Here is a 26,264-nt window from a genome sequence, read left to right as displayed (position 1 = left end):
GGGAAGATGTGCGCGTTGCATTGTGGTATTGGTGTCGTTGTGTGACAGTTAGGTTGCCGAAAGTGTCACAAATCGTAATTACTACTATTATTATTACTATTGTTATTATTGTTATTATTATTATACATTTTACAAATATGTTGCGATTTATTTATGATAAACAGCCTTTCTTTACTTCTTTTTCTTAAAATGAGTATTACGAGTAAATTTGACAACTATTCCAATATAATCGAAGAAACTCAATGAAATATATACAATCAATAATAATGATCATTGTAATTTGAATGGAAGGATGGATGGATGTGCCTCTGTGTGTGTGGGGAGGCGTATTTAGCACGTTGTGGAGTCTTGGAGACCATATAGTAAAACCTGTTACTTTTTACCTTGTGGGCACATTTTCACGTCCCCATAATATAAATCTCAATTTCATGAAAATTTCATGAAAATCTGTGAATGCAATCAAAAATAACATAGCCAAAATTGTGAGGCTACTTATGGTTAAGGTTAAGACTAGGTTAGGGTTGGGGTTATCGTACTTAGCATTAAGGGTTTTACCCATAGAAATCAATTGAGAGTCTCTAATAGGAATATAATATGAACTCTGCGTCTGTGTGTGTCTGTGTGTGCATGTGACGTACTGGCATGTGATGACACGTGATGATAGATTTATTTTATCAGGGTAGAAAAAATCGTTTGTTTGTGTTATATTGTTATATACGAAGGCTGCAGATTTATCACTCGTTTATGCTCAGGTAATTCTCCACATTAAAGGGGCGTGTATTTCAGGGTACCGGGTAGGTGGATTAAGAGGGGGGGGCATGTTAACTAGCGTCCCAGTTGCCTAGCAACGAAGCCGAGGTGAATTCCGTGTACATCTTGAACATGATTCCCATTATGGAGGCAGACGACTGAGCAGTAAACTGAAGTTACCTTATTAACATTAAGATTATTAGTAACGCCACTTTGGAAAACATTGTTCATACCGGGTGTTGTACGCCTAATATTAGCTAGCTGAGTCGAGCAGAGTGGAGAAACTGAGATGGCAGCATTTGAACTACAAGTACAATAGACAATTCGGTAAGTAAATATTTCCCAATCTAAAGCAACTTAGCATCCTGCTTTTAAATGCTTGGATACCGAATTAGAAGAGATAACAGCAAGTTAGCTGCATACCTGATCAAACTGCTAATACAAACGTATAGCTAGATATAACTTTCATGTTATATTGTTCTGAGACCGATAAAATGTTAATAGTCTGTATTGCTTCTGGACAGTGTAGATGTTAATGCATTATGAAAATAACAATGAAGCTCGTAAGGTGGTCCCACTAGAAGGAACTGCGTGACAACTGGACCGCATGCTTCAGCGGAGGTGATTAAAGATTGATAAAGGCAGACGGTACCAACGCAGGGCAACAGATACCGTTTTGGTGTAGGTGAGAAAACATCTGAAGGTCCACAGAGGTTGCAGCTTTGTTCCATCACTGGGAAAAAATGCTGCATTTGAAAAGTTCAGTGTTTGACTTAAATAGAGTTTGTCCTCCCATATTTGTTTTTGGTTTTTTTTGTCTCAGTAGAGCCTTACTTTGTTCCCTAGAGCTAAGCAGCTGAAATATGCAGTTTTCATGTTAAATATATTAAAAGCATTTAAATAAATCTAAGTGTCAATCGAAGGACAATTTCCAAAACTCATTCACACCCTTTTTTTTTTTTTTTTTTTTCTTTTTTGTAATTCAACAATGAATTTCCAAGACTATCCAGAAGTCCAAACAAATGTTCTCAAAAATGTATCCCATGGACTGAGTGAGTTTTGGAAGTTTTCTCTTCATTGTACAAGTATAATTATGGGCTTCATCAGGGCCGGAGTGGGACTGTCTTTAAGCCGTGGGGTGATGTGACACATCGGAGAATGGGGGGGGGGGGGTGTTCTCCATGATGACGGCAGCGGTCGACCCGGGTAGTCATGGCCCCACCCAGAGAGAACTCAGGTCACCCCTTTCACCATTTAGTGCGAGCGATACAGTACGAGAAAATGATTGTGCCTGACAGATATGTGCGTGCCTTCTTAGATCATTCAGAGGAAAAGTTGCTGTTGAAAGGCAAATAGTTTTTTCTTTCTCTTTGTTCGCTTAGTCTTATAGTAACGCCACAGGTCATTTAAAAACTGACAAAAAATCTGTAGTTGAGTCTGTAGTGTGATTTTATCTCCAAGTGAATTGTTATTGGCTGGCCCACCAGATTTCCGCTTGCCTACCCATGCTAGGATTTCTGGCTCCTCTTAATGCATCAGACCAAAGTTTCCTATCGGTGGGAAGCTATTAATGGAGACTTTCAGCAGAAGTATCTGTGTGCGATTGTACAATTTATAAATCAACTGAAAATTTACTCTACTTTCTAAAACAATAATTAGTAGTGGTATTATACTGTCTGAAAGCTTAAGAATGTCAGACAAAGATTATGCCTCATTAGCAAGTCACTGGTCTCTGCTACTTTATTCACGATCCCATCAATGTTCAAAGACATAAGAATATCTTTCTTTGTAGACACCACTATGAAAACCTGCAAGTGTCCTTGGATACAAGCGTTTTCCAAGTCTGTTTTTGGCAGCTGTTTACCGAGCCACATTAACAGCGTTATCATGTGAATCACGGCACATCAATGTCAGCTTTGCAATGCGGTGTCTGCGTAGCGCTAATCTCACTATATTTTTATTTGTTCATTTAGGAACAGCTTGTCCATTATGCTAGAAGCCCAGTGCGTTTTAGGCTATACGGAATACTGTAGGGCCAATCACGTGTGCTAGCTTGCTGGTTATTTCCATCTCACCTACTTCTATTAAAGTCATGACCCAAGGCAGTCTTGTTAAGTTAACAGGCTACAACTTTTTTTTCTTTACCCTTGTTTTCTTAGCACCGCCATCTTTTTTCAGTTTGCCATCCATTGCAAAATTGAGTTTGGTTTCATGCAAAAAAAAAACTTTAATTTCGGGAGGGGCTGTCATCTCTCCTCTGAAATGGATACATGCATGCAAAGCAGGGTCGTACCACTTGGGGAGGGGCCGTCTTTTCAGTGATATAAAACATGCACGTGCATTTATGTATGAGAATTTGACTTTGGGTATGCACTGCAGCTCGACCGGGTTGGAAACATCACCCACTGACCGGGACATTTTCTAGTTCTCACTAAGGCCACGCCTCCCCTGACTTTCATTATGTGTGTTACTGCAGTTTCTCTCTTGTCCTAAGTACGCTCATGCTTTAGGTACCATGGCATCTGAAGCACTAGGCCTTCCCCATGACGACCTCAGGAGAAATGAAAGACGAGCAAAAGCCGGAAGCGGACACGGGCCCACAGTCCCAGCTGGTGCGGGACATTCAGGGGCTGACGGCATCTGGGCACGACTCCTTGGTTCAGAGAAATTGTGTGAAAGCAATTGACTGCTTTAAGAAGGCCTTCAAAGCTTCGCTGGCAGTGAGTCTCCATCTGTTTGGTTCTTTTCCTGCTTCCTGCCTGTCATTCGCTCTCTCTCTTTCTTTGTCTTTCTTTCTCCCTATCTCTTTCTATCTACCTCTCCCTCTCTCTCCTCTCTCTCTCTCTCTCTCTCTCTCTCTTACTGTCTGGCTATCTGTCTGTGTGTGTGTGTGTCTATCCCTGTCTGTTTGTCTCTCTCTCCCTCTCTTTTTCTGTCTGTCTGTGTGTGTGTCTCTCTCTCTCTCTCTCTCTCTCTCTCTCGTCTAGTACAAGGTCATGGGAAGCCTGGAGTCTATCCCAAGCAGGACAGCCCACAAATCAGAATTAGATTAAGTGTTTATATATGTGTGTCTGAGGTTAGTAAGGTATGCTGCTAATGACATTGCATAACTACAGTAGATGCCTGCAGGCCTATGAACATACATAAAGCTATCCTGACTGTCTAATGCATTTTCCATGTGGAGCAGATTCCTCGTGCTGCCCTGTAATGTTGGGTTATGCAGTGCATGCAATCTGTACTTTCTTTTATTGCATCATTTTACTTGAGGGCACTTCAGCCTGAAGAGTAGTAATTCACCATTTTAGAGATGGAGTGAGTTGTTGCTATATATATGAACCCTAATTAAGACAGTCTCTATTTACTCTCAATTTATCCACCCATCTTGCAAAAACTTTTGTGTTGGAGGAGGCAGTCTTGAGCCTATTCCAGGAGGCACAGGAACAGACTGGTTGGGATTCTGTCTCATCACAGGTCACACACAAATAATCAAAAGCTGTTGGCACATTAGAGACACCAGTTCTCCTAATGGCATTTTTAGCCTGGGGGAGGTAATGCCCACAATATAAGGACAATGTACAAATTCCACACACAGACCTAGAACCAGAGGTGGACACTTCGGGTCCAGAAAGTAAAAATCCAGACCAAGATTTTGTTTCAGCCAACCAGTTCAGTACTCTGAGACTGTGACTCTTTATGGACTGGTTGGTTGAAACAAAATATTGTTCTGGATTTTTACTGTCTGGACCTGAAATGTCCATTTCTGCCCTGGACCCAGGGAATTCTGTCTCCATCCCTGGAGGTGTGAAGACCCGCTGTGTCACCCTATTCTGCTTCCTGTCATCCTCAGCTGAAAGACTCCCGTGTACAGCGAGCTTGTGCTTTCAACCTGGGCGCAGCCTACGTGGAATCAGGCAAGCCCCAGAAGGGCCTGGACTACCTGAGGCGTGCCCAGCCTGGTGAGGGGGGCGAACGGATAGCAGACCTCCAGTTCAACCTGGGCGCCGCCCACGAGGGCTTGGAAGACCCAGGCAGGGCAGCCAAACACTATCTGAAGGCTGCTCAGCTTTACCGCTCCCAGGGAGAAGGGGGCAGCGAAGGGGATGCCTGTATGAAGCTCGGCCATTGCTACCTCCTCGTCCAGGTCAGCCCCCTCCCCCAAATAATATGCATAATATGCTTTTGATGACAGTGTAGTTTTTGGTAAACTAAAGTACTCATGTTCATCGATCAATCGGGTACGTGTGCTATATATAAATAAATTTGACCTTGACCCTTGACCCTTGACTTATGTCCAGGTCACTTTCCCTAGATGAGGATGTAAGTCAATCTGGACGAATCTCGATCATTATAGGGGAGCAATCAGATAAACCGTACAACATAAGCAAAGGTGGACAGTTCAGGACCAGGAAGTAGAAATCCAGTCCAAGATTTTGTTTCAACCGACCAGTTGAGTATACAGTGACTCTTTATACTCAACTGGTTGGTTGAAACAAAATTCTTGCTGCATACCGCACACGTGGCAAAATATGTTTGCTAACGTCCACTACATCTGCTTTGGACATCTCTACATAAATTTTATTAAGGCTCTTATGAGACCTTGAACAAAAGTACAGTTGGATGTTGCTCAATAGGACATAAGTCCATGGATGACAGTGTTGAGGTATAGTAATGGCCAGTATATATATATCTCCCTTGACTCGGATTTTAGCAAAGAGGCCTACTTCCATATGCCAGTGTTCAACACGCTGTGCTCTAGGCAAGGTTTTATCAAAATTGCTCACACTGCATTTCAAAGTCTCTGTTTCTTGTATCTTCTAGAAACAGCTAAGCAAATTTATGCTAATGTAGTGCTTAGCGACTTACGAAATTTGTACGTATGGAACTATAATGATATCCGGCTATGAACCCAGGGGTGCCCTTAAATGGTACCTCCAAAGGCTTGTTGAAGACATCATTCATATACATCTGAACCCTGGAAATACATATAGTTTAATTAAATCATAGCAACTGACTGGCAATGGTAGTCCCTAGAACTGAAAGATTCTGGAAAAAATTCACATTGCAATATTTAAATTTTTTACAATAAATATGACGATATTTATAAAACAAAAATCAAAAAACAAAAATATCTAGCATTAGCCACTTTATTTCAAAGACTATCATGACACTATCATGTCTGTGGAATTCAAAATATTTACGTACAGCAGAACAGCAGAAGATGTCAGAAATACAAAGCGCTGTATGTAAATGAGTCCAGCAGCGTAGAATGATGATGATCGGCATGCAGAGCTCGTGCAAAAGCAGCGACGTAAACTCTAGATTGACATTCTGCACATGTACTAGATAATGGGGGGCAGCGTGTGGCTCGGGGGGAGGGCTAAGCCTCTGTGCCTGTGATTGGAAGGTCACCAGTTCAAGCCCAGCCTCAGCTCATCTGCGAGAGGCAGCAAGAGAATTTCCCCATGGGGATCAATAAAGTGCAATTATCATCGTTAGAAAACAAATTGCATGACCAGGGAACTGAAGATGCAACAAGATAACAGGATCAGTTAAGCAGCTATACTGTGGAATCACACAGCAGACAAAAGTGAGCTAGCAAGGACTTAAAAACGGTGCACAAAGAAAAATATGATCATTAGCAGCAGCTGTGAGTCGTCAGCCCACATGCTGTGGGGTAGGGTTAGGGGTCCCGACACAGCTCTGTGCCAGTTACACCTTCTGCTGACTTACAAAACTTTAGCCTTTTTTTCGGAAGACATATCTTTCATTTTTTTGCATTTTTATAATGCTGCTGTAGTGCGAATGATGCTATGGCGGCTCAGTGGATCACACTGCTGCCCCCAGGGACTGCAGTTTCGTCCCGAGGCCCATTAACGTGGCGAGCTGATATGGCATCTTGAGATACCCAATAGCGTGTGATTTTTTGCGCACGGTCCCCATAATAAACCACTTTTACTGTGCACCGCCTCTCCCATGTCGACAAATTTAGCCACCAGGAAATGGAAGGATGGATTGTAGGGGGAGGGAATTTATAACATTGTAACTCTAAGAAATTATGAAATTAAAATCTGGCCCACCCTGTACTTCAGGACTGGACGCAGGCAGCTGAGAGCTTCCAGCGAGCTGGGGAAGGCTACCGACTTGCAGGCCGGCCGGACGCAGCGGCTCCGGCTCTGAGGGAAGCCGCCGACACCATGCTCCGGGGTGACGCCTTCACCACCGATGACATCATCGGGACGCTCACCGAGTCGCTGGAACTGAGTGTTGGCGTTGGAGAAGAAGAGACACTGGGTGACTGGCGTTTATGCATGCATTCCCTCAGAATACCCTCTTTCTACAGTTTTTTTTTTTAAACAAAGTCGCTAGAGTCCACAGTGTAAAAAGTTAAGCTTTCTAAAGTTACTGTTCAGATGTATATAAAAGCTGGCCAAAGTCACCCACTGTTTTAAATGATATTATTATATTATATTGTTACGAAATGTCATAATTGAATTTAAATATTAAATTAATATTGATTTTAAAAATGAAAATGAATACTTAGTAAAATAATAAAAAGGCAGCATAAAAAAACATTTGAATTGACACTGAGTCAAGTCCCTCAAAATACCATTTGCATTATGCAGATTGTGTTTCATAAAATGGCATCAGCAACAGTATTTCTCAACCCAGTCCTTGGGACCCCCTCACATTTTTGCTTCCTCTCATCTCCCAGTGCACTTGTACCAGGTATTCGGTGTTCCTTATTGGCTGGGAGCTGGGAGGGAGCAAAAACATGGACAGTCCGGGGTTCCCCCGAGGACTGGGTTGGGAAACACTGCCTTAGAGCATATAATGTCTATTGGTGGAATTGGCATAATGGGTAGCCCACAGTGGGTTCAAATCACGTGGGGGAGGGGGGTTGCAGGTTCTGTTTGCGTGGAGTTCCCTCCTACAGTACAGAAACCTGTGGTGAGGGGAACAAGGTTCCCTAGATTGTCAATAGTGTGTCAGTGAGTGAGGGCCCTGCATGGCCTGACATTCTTTCCAGAGTGACCCCATGCTGGCCTGACATGTTTCCTGGCAGGGGGCTTGTGAAAACCACACAGACATCAAAAAAACACATACGCAGATTTTAATGTTCTACAGACTTACTAGTAACTGTTATACTGAAAGACAGTGTTATTTGTACAGGCAAAACTACAAACTGAGTGGGTCTGCCATCTACCTTGCTGGCTAACGTTAGCTAACTAACATCAACATAAGCAGACATGTGTGTGATATATTTGGACAGTTAATGCAGCATATGATTGTGGGAAAACACAGAAACAATTCAGTAGCCGCCTTATATTTGCGGTATCACATTTACTTGGCTAGCAATTGTAAACAGCTAAAGATAGCTAGCCTTGTTTACGGTCGCTGAGATATTTGTCGTGAATGTCAATGTGACAACTTGATGTGGTGTAGACTTATCGGTAGAAGATGGGAACAAGTGTGTGTCACTACAGGCTGAAGTACTGGACGTGTTGAAAGGTTTGTAGGACTGTTTGTGGAAGTCTTACACTATTTAAACAAATATGAAACAGGGATTTTATTATAGATGTCTATTAATCATAGTCATTGCCTGATCAATATGTCTGGTGAATGTCTGGTCTCTTTCTGACATAACGTTTATTGACAGCATTTTCGGCCAATAGAAATAATCTTCTGGCATGCCTGCTCTATTGCATGCGTCACCTTTGGCTACTCTGTGCATGATACTCTGTCCTGCAGAGACTCGTGTCTCAATGGGAATTTTGAGGGATAAGGGGAGGGGATAACGGGATGTGATCTGTCGGACGAAGCTCACTCATTGGCCAGATTACCCTGACTGCAAGTTTACTCCAAGTTTAACGACACGTTATTCACAGTCAATGTAGGCACGTTATTGGTTGACTCAGGTAGACGGCCTCTTTTGTATGTTTCTGCTCTAAACATCAATCAGACTAATGAGGTTTAATCTACATTGAAACAACACTGCTTCCTGGGATAGATACCAGGTGTCATCTTGAATAAGCAGTTATAAAGAAGGGATGGATATAGTCTTAGTAAAATAATGCACTGAAATGCTGCCATAAAACCCACAATAACTACTTTACTGTTTCACTCATCTTGTAGCTCGTCATTAAAATATTTGTCAATTAAAATAAGGCTGTGGCAGGTGGGAAAATAATTTTAGCCATTGTGACATTTTCAAAAGAATAAATTAAGATCAAAACCAGGGAGGCTGATTTAAGCAGTTTGTAAACCCAGCAGAAGTACCGTTGAAGCATTTAAGAACAAGTGTTAAATTTCATCTCGCTAAGCTGAGCTGAGGCACGGCGGCGAGAGCGAGAGCAGGACAGGACGATCACGTCTGCAGCCTGGGAGCGGGTCTTACCTCCTCGTCAGAACCCGAAGGTGCGATATAGCAATTTGCAAACTGGCAGGAACTTCAGAGGAGGCAAAAGAACATTGCCTCACGGATTGTCCTAAAAAAAAAAACAGCTTTTTTCAAGTGAACCTTACACAACATCACACTAGCTGAAAAACAAAATAGAGCCGATGTGGGTGGATTCTTTAAGACTGGCCTGTACCTAACTTAAAACCAAGAGGTGGAACCAATTAAGAATCAATTAACACATGAGATCATGGCAAGTGGGAGTCTTATAAATCTGTACTGGGATACAGTTTCTACTGCCTTAAGCAAGTTTCCCAGGTGTACATTAGGTGAGGTCACCTGGAAACAGAGAAAAAGCACACAAAGACTCAGAGTCCAAAATAATTCAAAATAATGTCAATCATAAAACCATTGTTTTTATTAAAAGAATGTGTTTGACTTCAGTTGTAGGAGTGTGGATGTACACATGCTTGCATGTCTTCATCTTTTTGAGTGACTTTAAAACTGAAAAATCTTGTCTGTTGTGATGAATATATGCATTGTATCTAAATGGCTTATCCTGCATAAATTTAAGGAAAAGCAGACTGAAAGTGTTGGTTTCAGTAGGATTACCTTTTATTGGGTTTTAGTATAAAAAAAAACCTATAACTGAATGTCCAAAGTAGCTACTCCTTCAAGGTCATGCTGGACTACCCTTGAGCACTCTACTTAAGCTGACTTCCTCCTCTACTAGAATTAGATGTCTAAATGAGGAGAAAACATTGGATAAATGCTAAAAAAAAGATTAAAATATGAATGTTTGTTTGTCCTGTAACAAGTATCTGTCTCTGACCTTCCTCTTGTACTGTAGGTAAGCTGTACAATGACTTAGGCCTGAACTTCACTCAGCTGAAGCTGTTCCCAGAAGCAGCAGAGTGTTTTAACAGGGCGCTACCGCTGGCCCAGGGCAGGCCTTGCAGGTTGGCTGCTGTGCTACAGAACCTTGGCGCCGTCCAAAACACACTGAGCCAGTACCAGCAGGCTCTCGAGTACCACCAGGAAGCTGCAGCCCTACATGGTGAGCCTGGTCACATGATGGTCACATGGTGGTCATGTGAGAACAGCATGGGGAAGCACGGTCATGTCGTCTGGGGATGGAATTGCATTGGGCACGAAACAAGTTATTAAGGTGGTAAGGTAACTGCTTCAGAATGTAAAATGTATGCAGGCACACACACTGGGCTGTTCTGTTCAGTGTTAATGAACTGCGTTTGGTCAGTGTCCCTGATTGGTTTTCAGCAGGTTCTCTCTAGTGCTTATGTTATGTTTATGTCCAGAAATAAGCTTTTGAATGCAAAGGGAAAACTGGAAAAAAAAAAATTTTATTAAGCCATATAAGATAATCCTGGTGTTCACCAAATGATCATTGTGCACTGCAGAACAATCATTGTGCACTGGAGGAGTGTGGTTGTAATTGACTTTGCCTTCTCTCTCCCTGTTAGGATCCCTGGGCAGCCGCAGTGCTCAGGGTCAGTGCTTCAGTAACCTGGCGTTTGCCCTCAGTCAGCTGGGGAAACTGGAGGAGGCGGCAGAGAACTACCTTCACGCCCTGCAGGCCTTCAAAGACACAGGTACAGTTGGCAGCGATTCGTGTCAGGCGTCACAGTGCTCTTATTTAATCCTATAGCCTACTCTGTGTATTTTTGGCTACATAACACTCAGCTCCCCTCAAAAATATCTCTGCATGGTGTCTGGTTCTATCCGTCTTCTATCTCTACCTGTATCTGCCGCTTTTCCCAATTCCCTCTATGTGCAGATGATCCCCAGGGCCAGTGGCAGGCCTGCGAGGGAATGGGGACAGTTTGGTCACACCTAGGAGACCCAGAGAGGGCCATACTGTACTATAAGCAGGCACTGGCAAAATGTAAGGTGAGAGTCCAACCAGCAGCATAAAGTCCAGCCAGTCTCCTAATGAACTGGGGCTCTGCAAGCACACAGGGCTCCGCTTCTCTCTGTCCAGTTCTCTCTGCTGTGGATTGTCAACCGGTGATTGTGATACTTTGTGACCAGTAGGTGTCACTTGTCTGACTGTGAACAGCCCCAGTCGTTCCTTCTCAGGCCAGGAACATGGCTGTAGATGAGCAGCACTGATTCATTTTTCCTCCTGCCCGCTGTCGGAAACCCGTCCCCATCCAGGACTGTCCCAGCTCGGTGCAGGAGCGCCTTGTGGATAAGCTGGCCAGCTCCATCCAGGACAGACTATCCCTGCAGAGCCAGATGACCTATGATAGGGGCCTCACCCCTGCTCAGCCTCAGGTAGACGGTCTCTTTTGTATGTTTCTGCTCTAAACATCAATCAGACTAATGAGGTTTAATCTACATTGAATTAATGTAAGTCCTACTAGACCAGGAACCTCTAACTCCAGTAGGTATTTACCGGAGAACAGGTGTGGCTCACCAGAAGCCAGGTAGGGTAGAACATCTACTGGACAGTAGCTCTCCAGGAGCAGAGATGGAGACCTCTGTACTAGACAAACCACTGGATGTTATATGGGATCATGTGAGTCTACTTTGATGAGTTGGATTCCGATTAGCTTAGATGTTGACCACCTCTCTCATTTTCTGTAGCGAGTTCTCAGTGAGGAAAGGTCCATCCTACATCACGGCCCACAAGATAGGATCCTCCACAAGCAGCCGTCACTGAGGTGAGGGCCAGGTTCACGTCCACCTTCAGGTTCTGTAGGACCACACATTCGATCGCAGTCATTCCCAATGGCTTTGAAATGAAGCTTTTACCATTTCGCACGTCTATGTAGGACCACAGGTGTGACCTCTGCCAAGCAGTCAGAGCCCCATTGGTCAAGAAGAGACCTTCAAATTCACAGGCCGGAACTCCAGACTAGGAAAGAGATTCCCAACGGGTTCATGGTGAGGGACAATTCCCTGGGTAAGCACAGAGCTGGGACTGTCACACATGTGGCTTTGACTGGTCAGGATCTGCTCAGAAATGATGCCCTGGTTTGCTTTGCTTCTGTACCCAGGGGTGATACCCAACGGCACAGTCCCAGAGCGATGGCGGGATCAGCGGGTCCTGGGTGCCGCTCGGCAGGACTGGGATGGCAAAGCCCCTCCCCTGGCGACAGACCCGCGGGTTAGGGGGCCACATCCAGGGCTGCCCAAGGGTCACACCGCATTGCACGAGGCCAACAGGCAAGAACGTATACACATTTACACAAGAAAAACCTCATATCCATACTAACTCCATATAGGATATCCTGTAAACTGGAATGCAGTGGCAAGTGAATGGACAGGTGAGGTAAACCCGCTGGGTGTTTTTACTGGGGGAGTTAGTCTTTTTTCATGAGTCCATGTTTTTATCTTTATTCATTCATTATTTCTATATCATTTAAATTTTTACCAGTATTGGAGTGGTCAAGTTGTCTGTAGGTGTAGTTGTTTGTGTGCCCTGTGATGGGTTGGTGCCCCATCCTGGATTATTCCCAGCCTTCTGCCAGTAGCCTCCAAGACTTCGGACCCGCATGACCCTACATAAGAGAAGTAGTGTGGAAAATGGATGAATGGATGGATGGATAGATTTTAGGGGGGCTGCTCATTCCAGTTTTTAGAGCCATTTCTGTTTATTTTTAGTTTTAGTATGGCCTGCATCTCTTAACTTGACATTACCGGCACCTGTTAATTTAACGCTACCCCGCAGACTCTCCTCCACCAAAACAAATTTTTCCCCTGTCTGGTCCCTCATTGCATGAGCACTGAGATGGCAATTAATCATGGTGAGGGAGTCCAGTGAAGTGATGAAACTCCTTCACTCAGCTTCTGTGTGTGTTACGGCAGAAGGATTGGGAACAGAATGGGGGGGGGGGGGGGAGGTTCTGGTTGTGCTTTAAAAATCCACATCGCTTTGTTATTATTACATCTAGACATTTAAGCTGGTCCTTTGTCCTTGATTTTGTAGACGACTCTTTTCATAACGACACCAACACCAAGACTTTGCACTGCAGACCTCCAGGGCCGGCAGTTCTAAGCGCCCTCCCGCTCCTTCGCCCGTGGTGTTTCTACAGTTCTCCTCTGAGTATTATTTCCTTTCTGTCAGTCCATAACGATTAAAGCAAGTGCCTAGGTGACAGTGAGTGGTCCATGGGGTGAGAGTATTTGTGTGAATGTGCGGCCGGCGATGGGATCCCGCCCAGAGCTCGCACTTCATGCGATGGGCTACAGACCGTAACCCTGTACAGTCCGGCAACGCTTAAGGTCAGGGACACATTCTGAGAAGCGTGATTCTCTCGTTGTGTGAACATTATAGTGCATACTTACGCAAACATACATTATACAGCATACTTACGCAAACATACATTGTACAGCATACTTACGCAAACATACATTATACAGCATACTTACGCAAACATACATTATACAGCATACTTACGCAAACATACATTATACAGCATATTACGCAAACATACATTATACAGCATACTTACGCAAACATACATTATACAGCATACTTACGCAAACATACATTATACAGCATATTACGCAAACATACATTATACAGCATACTTACGCAAACATACATTATACAGCATACTTACGCAAACATATATGCTTCCGCTTACTACACACCTAGGCTGAAGTATTTTTTTTAAGTAATGAGAGTACACTTTACAATTATAATAAAAAGTACAGTATAGTAAATACATAAACCAGTAACAGCTGTTTATTATCATTATCAAGTATTATAAACTGTACATAATTGTACGTGTTGTACTTTTATATGATTGGCAGTGCAGTAGGTATGTTTATACAAGCAACAAATATGTGAGTAATACGTTACACTATGACAATACGACGGCTCTGACTAGGCAAAAATCATTTTTCAGCTCCATTATAATCTTATTTGACCACCGTCACGTATACAGGCTGTCATTGATTGAAATGTTATAATGTGGTGCATGACCTTACTGGATAAGGGATCATGGAAGGTGGATGACCACCAAAAAGTATTTTCTTTACCGATTTTAAAGCAGATTAAAGTTCCTGCCAACATGTGCAGCTGGGCATTTTCCTGGGGCAGCACCTTGGCAATGCTGCGCTTACGCCACAGCCATGGGCACCCGGGGTCGCCTGGGATGTGCAGCGCTCACCAATTGAGCCGCTGCCCCCTTCAGCTGACCAGCTTCTACTCAGCACTATAAACAATTCAACGCTTTGCTGCTGCAGTTCTGGTTTAGGGCAATTTCTTCTGAGGTTTTTTTGTTTCCTTGTTTCCATGCCAGGAATCTAAACAACACCTATTTGAAGCCAGTATCCCGCTACCAAGGTCCAGAATACCCAGAGCCTAATGCCACCCAGCACAGTAAGTAGAGAAAGTATACAGTAGCAAAACATGCCCCCCTTTAATCAAAATATTTAATCGCTCAATGGAGGAAAGACCTACTATAAAGAGCAATTTTTCATCATGCAGGAAATGCTAGAATTTGACAAATAAGCGCAATTATCCTTCCACAGAATGGTATGTAATCATTAAACAATGTCATACTGTAGGTACACAGGCTTCCTATGTGTAAATATGCAGGAACATACCTAGAAATTCTGAGCTCCCTGACGAAATGTCACCTTGCCCCCCCACCCAGATTTACTTATAATTTTATCTATTCAAGGAGCTTAATCAGGTGCTGGCCCCCCTGATTCTGCTTGTGTATCCACGCCCCTTCGGCCGGCACCCCTGTAAATATACTATACACATATTTCAGAATATTTCTGTGGAAAAATATCGAGTTCCGCAGTTTATGGCTGGCTCTGCCCTCGATGCAAAGTGTGCTTAGGTTCTTTGGTCAAACCAATTTAACCAGTCAGTTTCAGCCTAAGGGAACCAGAACAAGGTCATACATGTAAGATTTGAATGGAACTCATACTATTTCGTGGGTGATTGATTGTGACTACAGCCGGCTTTTAAGAGGCTTGGAGCTTGAGTCGTTTAGCTGTTTGGGCCTGATGTCTTTGTGCATGTTTCATACCTTTCATTTCGCACTGATGGAGCAGTAATTGCTCAGCTGAGTTTTCTACTGAGAGAAAAAGGCTTCAGTTGAATCGTTCATATGAATTTTACATCTATCATGTTTTCTGCTTCTGTACAACTTCTAGGTGATTAGACTGTTTTAACACACACAAATGGTATGCACAAATGTTATATTGCAGTTTTTTTTTTTTGTCTCTTTGAACAGATGTTCAGGGTGAAGCTTTATACTGAACTATGTTTTGGTACAAGCTTTCCTGATAAAAACAGACTAACATTTAAGCATTTTGATAGTACTGTTATTTTCATTTCAAAAATACTTGAAATATGCTGCACATTTAAAATATATATGGAGACTAAGGCAGATAATTATTTATCAAACATTGAACAAATACGATGTGTGTTAAATTCACATATTTGCAACTCTGATCTATAACTTTTCATCCCAGGAGGGCACTTGTACAACCCTGTTGAGCTGAAAACAACAGAGGTGAACAGGTGAGGACCTTGTCTTATGATTGAAAACTTCTGGTACAGCAGTATACTGGGAATTCTGACTCACTGAAGTAATTCGCACATATCTGTTTAGAGATATAATTATATTTCATGTTCCTAATAAAGAACTGGTGTCTGTTTAGCAATACCTTCTTGGGGCGGAGTTCAGAAACACATGTCACTAAAAGCCTTGAAGAAGAGGAAACCACGCCCTTACACCGGAAGTGGAAGTCGCAAGTTTGTCTCGTCATGTGACTTTACCAAGACTGGACATTTCACATCAATGTGTGGATCGTGATGTTTCAGCTGAATGCGCTAAAGTCACCTGTAAATATATCTTCTCAGAAGCTACTATTCTACTACTGCTCCACTAATACTGAACTGGAAAAAATATATTTCGGTTACAGTATTAATCATTTTCAGAACAAAAAGCTGTTCAGTTTGATAAAATAAATCTTGGTTTATTAAAATAATAACTACGAAAAATGCCTGCGTAGTCAGGTTTCTAGTTTGAGTCCTCAAAATAATTTTGCTACTGTACCTTTGAGAAAGGTTAAAAGATTTATAATGTCTTAAAGGATAAAATGTAAAAAAAAATGGCCTAAGTAATTTAGAAAATAAAAAAAAGCAATCATTTTAACAACAAAGTAAAAGAGCACAATGGATGGTGTAATTAAGCGAATATTGTTTAATGTTATTTCACAGTATGCTCCAATTCAATATTGTATATTATTTTAATTATTGTAGTAATTATTACCTATAGTTTACGTTTTAATTTTGTGTGATTCCGTATTAATATACATAATTTGTCAACAGCTTGTTTTAATGTTATTTTTTATCCCCAAATATAAAACACGTAGCCTAGGTGTCTGTATCGACACAGTCGCGGTCCAATTAATTAAATGAAAAATGCAGTTGCAAAGCTAAACTGGTAGGCTACCCATAACGGTCTATTGACACTGAGAAAGAAAAATGTCTTGATTGTCCCCATAAAATGACAACACTGTGGGTCGGGCGGTCTCTGTCATTCTATTTTGTTGTGCTGTCGACGCGACCCCGAAGTAAAGCTATAGCCTATGTATTATAACGGCAAGACTGCAAATATTGCTTAAGTATTTCAGAAAGAACGCAATGAAAAAAACATCTGTCGTATTACATTTACGATGTTAATGAAAAAGAAACGTGCCGCAGTACAGTTAGGAGCGCGTGTCTGGTACCGCAAAAAATGCGGTGAAAAATGTAAATCGGAGATTAGATTTCACCCTCCGCAGCCTCAAGGAAAGAGATTTTATTGGCTGCAGAAAGTGCTGAGGGGATGGGAGGGGAGAAAGGGCGACTGCTGAGATGAGCCATTATATCGCGATCAGATTCATTGGTGACATAGGTTCATCTGTCCGGGCCAGTGTACCTGCAGCCATGCCAGCTTCTCATGGTTAAAAACAATGGGTCGTCTATCATTTCTACACTATCGTGATCAGTCGTCCGATTTGTTGCGATTATTAATATTTCTTCGTGAATCTTTTTGTATCTGGAATACTTTGTTACTACCGGAGGAAACCAAACGACAGATTAATATATAAATATATTTAGTTTACATTCTGCTGTTGCACGTTTTTCACGTAAACAATGATAATAAAACGATTCTAAAATAAAGCGAAGAATTATAATGTAGAATCAGAATGAACTTGCAGCAAATAGACATGGTTTCAAACCTTCAGCACTTGGGAGTTCGGACAGCAATCTTGAAGACAGCTGGACCGGTGTTTTTTGTGCTAGCCTTTAAAATGCACTACTTTTGTGACCAGTTTATGAAACTACTACGCATTCTCGGTATATGAGCCTTATCGAATGCATCTTGTGAAAACGGAGTGGGGAAATTACGTGAAATTGAAATTGACGAATAACTGCAGTGGGGGAACGTTGGGAATTCAGGGGAGGCGATACTAAGTCAAGCCTAAACGACATGCTCAGCCTTAGAATGCAGAGTTACTGGGCTGGTACCCTGAGGAAATCTCAAGTGTCCGATGACAGAGAGAAGGAACAACTTCATGCGTTGGAGAAATAACCACAATCTACGTCTGCCTTTGGATCTAGATGCATCGTCAAGCTGCAAAATATTAATGCAAGGTAAGAAAAATTATACATATTATATTTCCTAAACCGGGACTATTAGTTTTTTTCACCGTGGCTTAAAAAGTAGATGTGTTTAAGAAAGTACAAAGTAAAATAAAACCCATATCCAAATTGCAAAGGATGCAAAGGTCTTGACGGCAGGTATAAAGCGAAACTACGAAAAACTTGTTTATTACACACGGGCATTTACATTTTTGTAGTTAAAGATTTCTGAACGGTATTTTCTGAAACACAGAAGTTCTGATTTTTTTTGCGGCGGCTGGTGGCGAGACCCATTAACTCCTGTTTGACTCAGACCCTTGATACGTGCAGCTGTTTGCAACTGACGTCAAACGCCTCCGGATAACACCGCTCTAAACGTTACTTTCTCTTAGCAGTTTTTGAATTGGATTATGCGGTTTGATACATGCCTATAGCATTCAGTAATATTGCTGCAAAGTTGTTTCCGCGCTGTAGAGCCATCCATTTCTTTATTGTCAAGCAGGAGTAACGGATGCATATAATAATAGTTTATATTTTCTTTCCCTCCCCCCCTCCAAGAGCAAACAGGGACCATGGCATAGCTGCAGAACGTTAGCGTGATCTTGGTACGGAAGTGGATTTCCATGTCTCCCCTTATATTTAATATATTTAAATATTGATTAAACGTCTTTAATATCTTTAATTATGTAATATTTTTTTATCGCTCCTGTTTTTATCGTTGTGTTGTTTATCAGACGTCACACAATAGCTGTATCGTTTCTTGGATCAAACATATTTCATCCAAAACAATGGAACAGCCCAACCAAAATTATATATATACATTGTGTCTCAGTGGTGTATTGGAGTGTGACACAAAGTAAAGTGAAAACAGAAAACGGCCATTGGAAGACTTTTTTTGACACTGTGTCCTATGTCTTTATGTGATACGTACAATTACAGAAGCTAGCCCATGCTTTCCCTTGCCCATTCCTCTGCAATGCCTCATTATTTATTGATGGCTAAGTATTATAACATTGGGGGGGGGGGCACACTGTAGCGGATGGGCATGGAAGGCCTATTATTTCAGTGTTGTTTATGCTGTACAGTATATCTCACACGATTGCCTGCTGTTAGGAAAAGACCTGCAGTATATCCAGCGGTGATAGGATAGAATCAGGCTTTGAAACTGAGGGTGGGTATAATGATCTGCTATTTCCTTTGTCCCAATGGGGTCTAACAGGGTAAATAATGGAGTATGTGAGTCATACTAACGAGTTGGCACTTGACAGGGCAGAATATTCCATCAATAGGAGTGTTAGATTTCACATACGTTTGCAGGCATCGCTGTGTGGTATTTGTAGGTGAACGTCACGTGCAGCAACAAATGTGGGAAAGCATCAGATACCGTCTGCTCTGCTGTCAGTTCCCCACCACAGCGTCAGCACTAAAGAGAGACCAAGAGGTCGCAGACAGAAATGATCTGGGACCAGTTTAGAACAAATTAGCATTTCTTTGCACGATGCCTTGAATGAGGTTTTTGAGAGTACAGGGGTGGCTCAGTCTGAAAGTGTTCTGGTATCACACCTATGTCTGAGTATACTGGATGGCTTCCTGTCCTTGGATATTTTCTGTCACATCACAGAAGTCCTGGGGCACAAACTGTCTCTAGCGTCAATCATCCATCCATCTGTTTTCTACACACACTTTCTCCTATGCGGGATCGTGGGAGTGTCAATCACGGTAAGAAGCTTGAAAAAGCAGGATGTCTCCAGTCCTTGAATACTTTACGAGGGAGCTTCATTACGTATCCATCCTCATTTTCCAGTTTGTAGGGAAACAACACAGTGTCCCGGCTATGAAGGAAACGGTCTGTTCCTCATTAGTAACAGGATTTGGTTCACAAGGTGAATCTTCGCGTTATTGTAGTTTACTGTAGTACATGGCGAAAATGCAGCAAGCATTTTGTTGAATGCATCACCATACGCATTAAGCCAGCAAACTCCCAAGGCGAACAGGTACTTTCTTCCTTTTTCCCCATTGAAATGACACTGCCGCTCTGTGGGTGAACAGCCCCCACACCGAGATCCATCAGGGACCACGCAGCTCGTCTCTAAGCGCCGTTTATACAGCACCGCTGCGGTGGATGTACATAGAAATGTCTTTAATGTCAAGGCCAAAGGCTTTTTCTATGATTGCAGTGTATTGTAGGTACTGAAATCAGGCCTATTCATTGTGAAGGGAAAGAAAAACGTTAAACGTTTGCGGTAAAAGAAACTTTCCAGTCGATGTTGATCTAAGGAATGAAAGTCAGCATTCAATACATAATAATGAAGGGATATTAAAGAATAGAGATGGTTACTTGGTGAAATTCTGTTGAGGAATTGCATTTTCATTTACAAATTTATTTTTGCTCATATTATAAGGGTGCCACCTCCCAAGAAAGCACCTCTGAGCGAGCCCCACTGGGGATGGGGTTTGGGGAAGACCCAGGACACGCTGGAGGGATTAGATCTCCCAGCTGGTGTAGAAACACCTGGGGTTAGCTCAGACTGAGCTGGAGTCTGTGGCCATGACCAGGAAAGTCTGATCTGAGCTGCTCAGCGTGCTGCCACTCGCGTAGTGAGAAGATGAGATGGAGTATTTACTAGCCACCAGGAACCTGCACTAGACTAGGAGTTATGGAAGAAGGGTGTATGTATGGCTGTATTTGCAAACCTGTAGATTATGCCGTAAAACGCTGACCTTTGCTGTAGATGTGTGTAAACCCAATTTTCAACGCACTCTACAGGATGCAGAAGAACTTTTCCCACTTGATGCCAATGGAGCTGCATGCATCACCAAACTCCTCCAACAGTTCTAACCCCACGCCAATGGGCAAATGGGAGGCGCCAACCTTCACACGGGCAGCCCTGTTCCGGGTGGGAGCCACATCGGTGCTCTTCCTGTTTGCCGCCGCCAGTAACTTGGCCGTGCTGGTGAGCGTGGTTCGGGGCCGAGGCCGGAGACTGGCAGCTCACCTGCGGCCGCTCATCATGAGCCTGGCGGTGGCCGACTTGATGATGACCTTCATCGTCATGCCCCTGGATATGGTGTGGAACATCACGGTGCAGTGGTACGCCGGCGATGCCATGTGCAAGCTGCTCTGCTTCCTCAAGCTCTTCGCCATGCACTCGTCCGCCTTCATCCTGGTGGTCATCAGCCTGGACCGGCACCATGCTATCCTGCACCCGCTTGACTCTGTCGACGCTAAACGCAGGAACAAGAAAATGCTGATGCTGGCCTGGTCCCTCAGCCTGCTCCTGGCATCCCCACAGGTGAGTAGGAGGCTACACAAAATGAAATCTCTGTCATGGATGTGGTGCTCCTTCCAACAGTGCTGAAAGCACAAAATAGGAAGTTCTCAATGTTTTTGCCATCTTTCTGGGGATAAGAGCAGACGTTATCGTTTTATGGATCCGTGTTCTGATGCTCCTATGAAACTACTAATAATGACTTTTAAATTGTAGGTTATATGGCTTGTTAGCTACAATCACTATAGCTAGCTATTAAATTTGTTTTTAACTAACTACTCTCATATAGTAATCAACAGGAATCAAGACAATTACTGTGACAATCATAAGTGCGCCATATATCGTTGTCTCCAAATTAGCCACTTTGTCAAAGAATTTCTGTGAGTCTCTTAGCAACCTGAAAGTGACAAATCTGGTGCATATCTAAGGTGTGTTTATGACGCATTTCTGCTCAGTTTGTTTTGTCTATTTAACACTGCCAGCAAGCTTCCATTATCGCAAATAGCCGAGAATGTCCCCCGTGAAAAACAACAGCATTCACCATGCAGCGTGATGAATGCATCACATATTTCATTCTGATTTCGTGTTTCTGGCAGAGGCACGAGTGCACCATTGGGAATGCTGCACACACACACGCATTTCTTTGTGTCTTTTACATGCATGTTTTTTTTTGTAGAGTGGCTCTCTAAACAGGAACTGTTTACGGAGTCAAAATTGGTCAAAGCTGTGGAGGGGAGCGTAGCTGAAGTCCGGAAGGTGCTTTTGACTTAAGGCGACAGACACGTTGATTCTATCTTGAAAAGGCCACAGTGGCCCTTCCTTGCAGCATTACAGAAATACACTCGATTGGTCCCATTCCCAATTACCTGCCTGTTACACTGACAGGGGCTGAGATATCCTATCTCTGCTAGTCCTGGGAGCCCTGACAGGGTGTATGGGAGCCGTAAAGGGCCTCACACAGCCGGTGTCGCAAATTCAGACACATATTGTTTCCAGACACTGCAAGCCATCTCCCTTCTGTAAGAGGTGCATCTTCAGAAAGTCGTGGGTCCTATATTTAAAACCATGAGACACTGTAACTCTGGGTAATGATGTGTCCAGAAAAAAAAGCTTCCAGACTGAAGTAATGTTCTTACTCATCAAAGTTTATAGCTTAGACTAACAGAATTATTCAGGTATGGGATGGTCTGGATAGCAGAGGAAATTAGGCAGCGCTTCAAACAGATGATTAATGATTCAGAGGAAGCAAATCTGTCTCCAGGTCAGTGGTATTGTGGGAACATCTGTGTACTGAGTGACTCTCTGGGAATAGTGCTTAAGGAATGTCCACTGTTATTTGGCGCCCAGCTTTGAAGAATTCATAAAGCAGCAAATCACACTGCTTTATATGATTACCATGGTAACCAGGCTAAGGAGTAGATAAGGGGTAAGGTATAATGACATCACTGTTCCTGCATTTGAGTCTCAGGTGTGGTCCACATTCAGATAGAAGCACAATTTAACTGGGACTATGAGATCAAGCCCCCCCCCCCCCACTCCCCGCCCCCGTTCGACAAACCCACCCCCAAGTCGGTGAAATCTACCAAGGGGCACCCCCCGCCCCCCAAGTCGGTGAAATCTATCAAGAGGGACTCTAGCCGGATAATTTTATCGGGGGTGGTAGACCTTGGCTTTGTGTCGCTGATGGAATTGGGCCCACAGGAAAAAATAATTGAGTATCCCTGGAATGGATTGCCCAATGTCAATGAACTGGCAGTTTTATAGCTGCTTAAGGCTGGTATCAAAGGAGCACATCATGACTTGAAATTCTGTTAAGATTTGTACTCAATATTGAGCAGTGTTCATATGATTAATCTATGAATTAATACTCAGTAGTGGTGAAGGTTAGATTGTGGGTGGGCAAATTTAGGTGACAAATTCATTCAATCAGTTACTTAGGGAGTGCCTAAGTAACGTATTTAAACTTATCAAACTAAATACAGCATTTCTGTATTTTTTCCCCATGAAAAACAGCTCTTTATCTTCAGGGCAATCAAGGCTGAGGGTGTAGACTTCACTCAGTGCATCACCCATGGTAGCTTCCGGCAACGCTGGCATGAGACCGTCTACAACATGTTTCATTTCGTCACGCTCTACGTCATCCCCCTGCTGGTCATGACCTGCTGCTACATCCGAATCCTGGTTGAGATCAACAGACAGATCCACAAGCGCAAAGGTGCACATTCTATCAATCACCTACACCTACACTACTACTTACTTGCTTGATTGCCTGCATTTGCTCTATGTTCATTGTCTTTGCACAAGATGTAAATGCACATTTTTATTAATTAGTAGAGAGAAGGAACTGAGATTTCTAAAGTTGCAAGGCACAAGCAGGTGTCTCCGATAATCATCTGCTAATTGTCGTAATGATGTTGACTTGGTAACCACTGAAAATTATATGTTACTTTTTATGGTTAAAGACTAGTATCATATCTGCATGATGTATATTTGAAGCATATGTGCTTTTACCTTCTAAGAACTAATATTCAACATATTCAACTCTCTCCAGATAGAGAATTGCACTTAAGATGTAGTGGAACAGATATGATCCCCAAAGCACGCATGAAGACCCTGAAGATGACCATCATCATTGTTTTATCGTTTGTGGTGTGCTGGACGCCCTATTATCTTCTGGGAATTTGGTACTGGTTCCAGCCGCAGATGCTGCAGGTGACGCCTGAGTATGTCCACCACATCCTCTTTGTGTTTGGCAACCTCAACACATGCTGTGATCCCGTCATCTACGGATTCTATACCCCGTCTTTCCGTGCTGACCTTGCTGGCTACTGGTGCTGCCGATCCCGCGACTCCTCTCCCAGGTCCTTGGACCGCCTTTCTGGCCGACCAAGACACCACAGTGTTGGGCCGGACTCTGATGCCCTCAGTGGGGACCAGCAGAGAGGCACAGAAGGATAGAGACCCAGATATTATCTCAGCCTCCTTACTAAAACCATGATTTAGGCTTCCATGTGGAGCCCTACAGTATTCTCCAAACTCCACACTTGCAGTTTAGTAACCAAAAAAAAAAGAACCAAACTCTTTATCAGGGGAGATTCTAGGATTTTTAAGGTGAGGAGCATAAGAGGAATCATAATTCATACAGAGGGGCCAACCTTATTATTAGCCAATCATATGTTTTGCATCAGTGATTCACAGGGGAGGGGGCCAGTCAGCATTCAGCTAGGACCAGTGCCCTTGTGGCCCTGCCCTTGTATAGAGCTTGGGCCCCCGTGTTGCATTGTGGGATTAATCTGCCATGCTGGTTGGATACCTCTCGTTATCCAGGTAGCGGTGCATTGGTTGTGTTTGTAGCTCTGTTCAGTTTTATTCACTAAAAACGCGAAACTATGCGACATTGTTGTGTAGTCGGCTGCAAGTTGTAAGAGGGCTGTAGTATTTTGAGGCGATTACATTATTTTGCATACTAAAGCTTTCTAAAAAATAAAAAAAACTGCCCATTACTTAAATACTTCTAACATGTCCTATCTATCTACATACCACTTATAGTGATCACGTCTGTCTGGATGAAATTGATCGCTATAAGCGGATGATCATCATAACTGATTTTTTTCTTCTTCTTTATGTCTCAGGCAGATTACCATCTAATTGCCATTTGTATATTCATTGCATTAATATAAGGTAATAAAACGGACAGTGTCGCGATTTAGTCATTTTTATTGACGATTTCAAAATACAGTACAGCTGTTTCAAACGCTTTTCAAGGTACAGTACTGTACAAATTAAATTACTAAATTCAAATACGCTATAATACAGTATCGTACATAATATTCAATTCAATTTTATTTATACCATGAATTTTCACAACGTTACATTGTATCAAATCGCTTATTGTAGTTTCGCTGCTGCATCTCGCTGGCTCGTTTTGGAAATTTTATCATAAGCTGTGATGAATCTGTATTTGTCATTGAAAGAAAATGGCTTTCTTTTTCCAGTCATGTTTTCTGTGCACGCAGCATTAGTAAGACGATCAAAGTAAAGTTAAGTAAATAAATAAATACCGTAGTTTCAATTTATTCCATATGTTGTCATGTTTAAAAAGACCCTAAATTAACACTGCAAGCGGACTACTTGATTAATGTAAGTGAATTATTTAAACAGTATTTGTGCAGGAATGATTCTTGATCTTTCTTGAGCTTTTTGATCCATATAAGCGGTTGATCACCATATACATTATCGCTTATGTGATCAGTACATAAGCGGTTTCCAGTGTAATTAGTACATCAACTGGATATTTATTGGCTGCTCTGAATTCAAAGTGAAATTTTTGATCAGCAATTAAAATACTAGTAGCATCACCAACCATAGAAAGCTCTTGGAGTCTACTTTATTGATATAGACAAATCATCAGTGTCACAATCAGTCCATGGGAACACATGCAGTGTCGATCCAAAATTTATTTATAACTGCCCCAGACCAGTGTGCGAAATACGGCGGGGTCCGGGGTGGTCCGACACCCCCGATTAACCCATGAGACCCCCTGAAAGCCTCAAAAGCAAAATTTTAAGGGGGTCTCAAAATCGGTATTGTGCAACAGTAGGGAGATGGGGACCCCCTCGAATATTGACGGGTATTTCGCACACTGCCCCAGACGTTACCCCCGCCTGAGCAGCTCGTAGGGGTGGAGGTGCTTTATGTTTTCCTCATACTGATTCCTCTTTTATCTCGGTATGGCCATTTCTCTCCGGCGCATTCTGTCAGCGCACTTTCTATGAATATTAATTATCACTAACATTAAATAAATAAATAATGACAACTATGGGATTACTGGTATATCGGTCGCTGTGTGGAGATAATTGAAAAATGTCCCCCCATAATGGCGGATGTACTCGTGATGACGTCACGTGCCTATTCCTATATTATATATCGTTGTTCTTAATGTTCTCAGAATTCTCTGAAATGACGACTTATGTGTTTCTTGTATAATTCTATCACTGGCCTGGCCCTTACTTTTTGAAATATGCTACAGCTAAATCAATCTTTTTTTTTTTCGTGTTCATTTCTAACAGTTGTTGTCTGTGAAAAGATCCCAGAAAAAATTAATCCTTGTGGAAATACACTTTGGTGAAAGTATACCAGCATGGAACTTGGCATATATATAAAGAATGTTCAGTATTGAGTATTTCAGTAATCCAAGTGTGTTGATCTGATTAGAAAAATCCAGAAA

The 26,264-nt window shown here is 42.6% G+C and overlaps 2 protein-coding genes across 3 annotated transcripts; both read left to right on the top strand.

Moving 5' to 3' along the window:
* The first annotated feature begins 13 nt into the window (after nucleotides 1-13).
* LOC111838471 (tetratricopeptide repeat protein 24) lies at nucleotides 14-16,466 on the top strand. Of its 2 annotated transcripts, XM_072716144.1 has the most exons (16): nucleotides 14-74; nucleotides 1,008-1,077; nucleotides 1,275-1,371; nucleotides 3,261-3,470; nucleotides 4,598-4,891; nucleotides 6,840-7,041; nucleotides 9,996-10,202; nucleotides 10,627-10,755; nucleotides 10,941-11,053; nucleotides 11,321-11,440; nucleotides 11,753-11,829; nucleotides 11,941-12,071; nucleotides 12,166-12,334; nucleotides 14,419-14,498; nucleotides 15,608-15,656; nucleotides 15,797-16,466. In XM_072716144.1, the coding sequence occupies exons 4-16, from the start codon at nucleotides 3,294-3,296 to the stop codon at nucleotides 15,906-15,908; spliced, it is 1,860 nt and encodes a 619-aa protein (XP_072572245.1). In that variant the 5' UTR covers nucleotides 14-74; nucleotides 1,008-1,077; nucleotides 1,275-1,371; nucleotides 3,261-3,293; the 3' UTR covers nucleotides 15,909-16,466. The 2 variants fall into 2 exon arrangements, with proteins under 2 accessions (XP_072572245.1, XP_023657258.1); XM_023801490.2 differs by lacking the exons at nucleotides 14-74; nucleotides 1,275-1,371 and having other exon boundaries at nucleotides 112-1,077.
* A 285-nt stretch (nucleotides 16,467-16,751) lies between these two features.
* On the top strand, nucleotides 16,752-24,181 carry LOC111838472 (gonadotropin-releasing hormone II receptor-like). The gene is made up of 4 exons (XM_023801492.2): nucleotides 16,752-17,780; nucleotides 20,536-21,061; nucleotides 23,051-23,252; nucleotides 23,589-24,181. The coding sequence occupies exons 2-4, from the start codon at nucleotides 20,537-20,539 to the stop codon at nucleotides 23,993-23,995; spliced, it is 1,134 nt and encodes a 377-aa protein (XP_023657260.1). The 5' UTR covers nucleotides 16,752-17,780; nucleotide 20,536; the 3' UTR covers nucleotides 23,996-24,181.
* The last annotated feature ends 2,083 nt before the right edge of the window (nucleotides 24,182-26,264 follow it).

This window comes from Paramormyrops kingsleyae, chromosome 9 (assembly GCF_048594095.1).
Source record: "Paramormyrops kingsleyae isolate MSU_618 chromosome 9, PKINGS_0.4, whole genome shotgun sequence".
In the NCBI taxonomy this organism is placed as follows: domain Eukaryota; kingdom Metazoa; phylum Chordata; class Actinopteri; order Osteoglossiformes; family Mormyridae; genus Paramormyrops; species Paramormyrops kingsleyae.
The sequence above is the reverse complement of the archived record's forward strand: the minus strand, read 5'-3'. Positions and strand labels throughout refer to the sequence as shown.

Bases quoted from the DNA above. Each gene is read 5' to 3' on its own strand.
- LOC111838471 (XM_072716144.1), top strand. From the start codon at position 3,294: ATGACGACCTCAGGAGAAATGAAAGACGAGCAAAAGCCGGAAGCGGAC. The intron at 11,054-11,320 runs GTGAGAGTCCAA...GTCCCCATCCAG, and splicing joins AGGCACTGGCAAAATGTAAG to GACTGTCCCAGCTCGGTGCA. The intron at 12,072-12,165 runs GTAAGCACAGAG...TTCTGTACCCAG, and splicing joins GGTGAGGGACAATTCCCTGG to GGGTGATACCCAACGGCACA.
- LOC111838472 (XM_023801492.2), top strand. From the start codon at position 20,537: ATGCAGAAGAACTTTTCCCACTTGATGCCAATGGAGCTGCATGCATCA. The intron at 21,062-23,050 runs GTGAGTAGGAGG...CATGAAAAACAG, and splicing joins TGCTCCTGGCATCCCCACAG to CTCTTTATCTTCAGGGCAAT. The intron at 23,253-23,588 runs GTGCACATTCTA...AACTCTCTCCAG, and splicing joins ACAGATCCACAAGCGCAAAG to ATAGAGAATTGCACTTAAGA.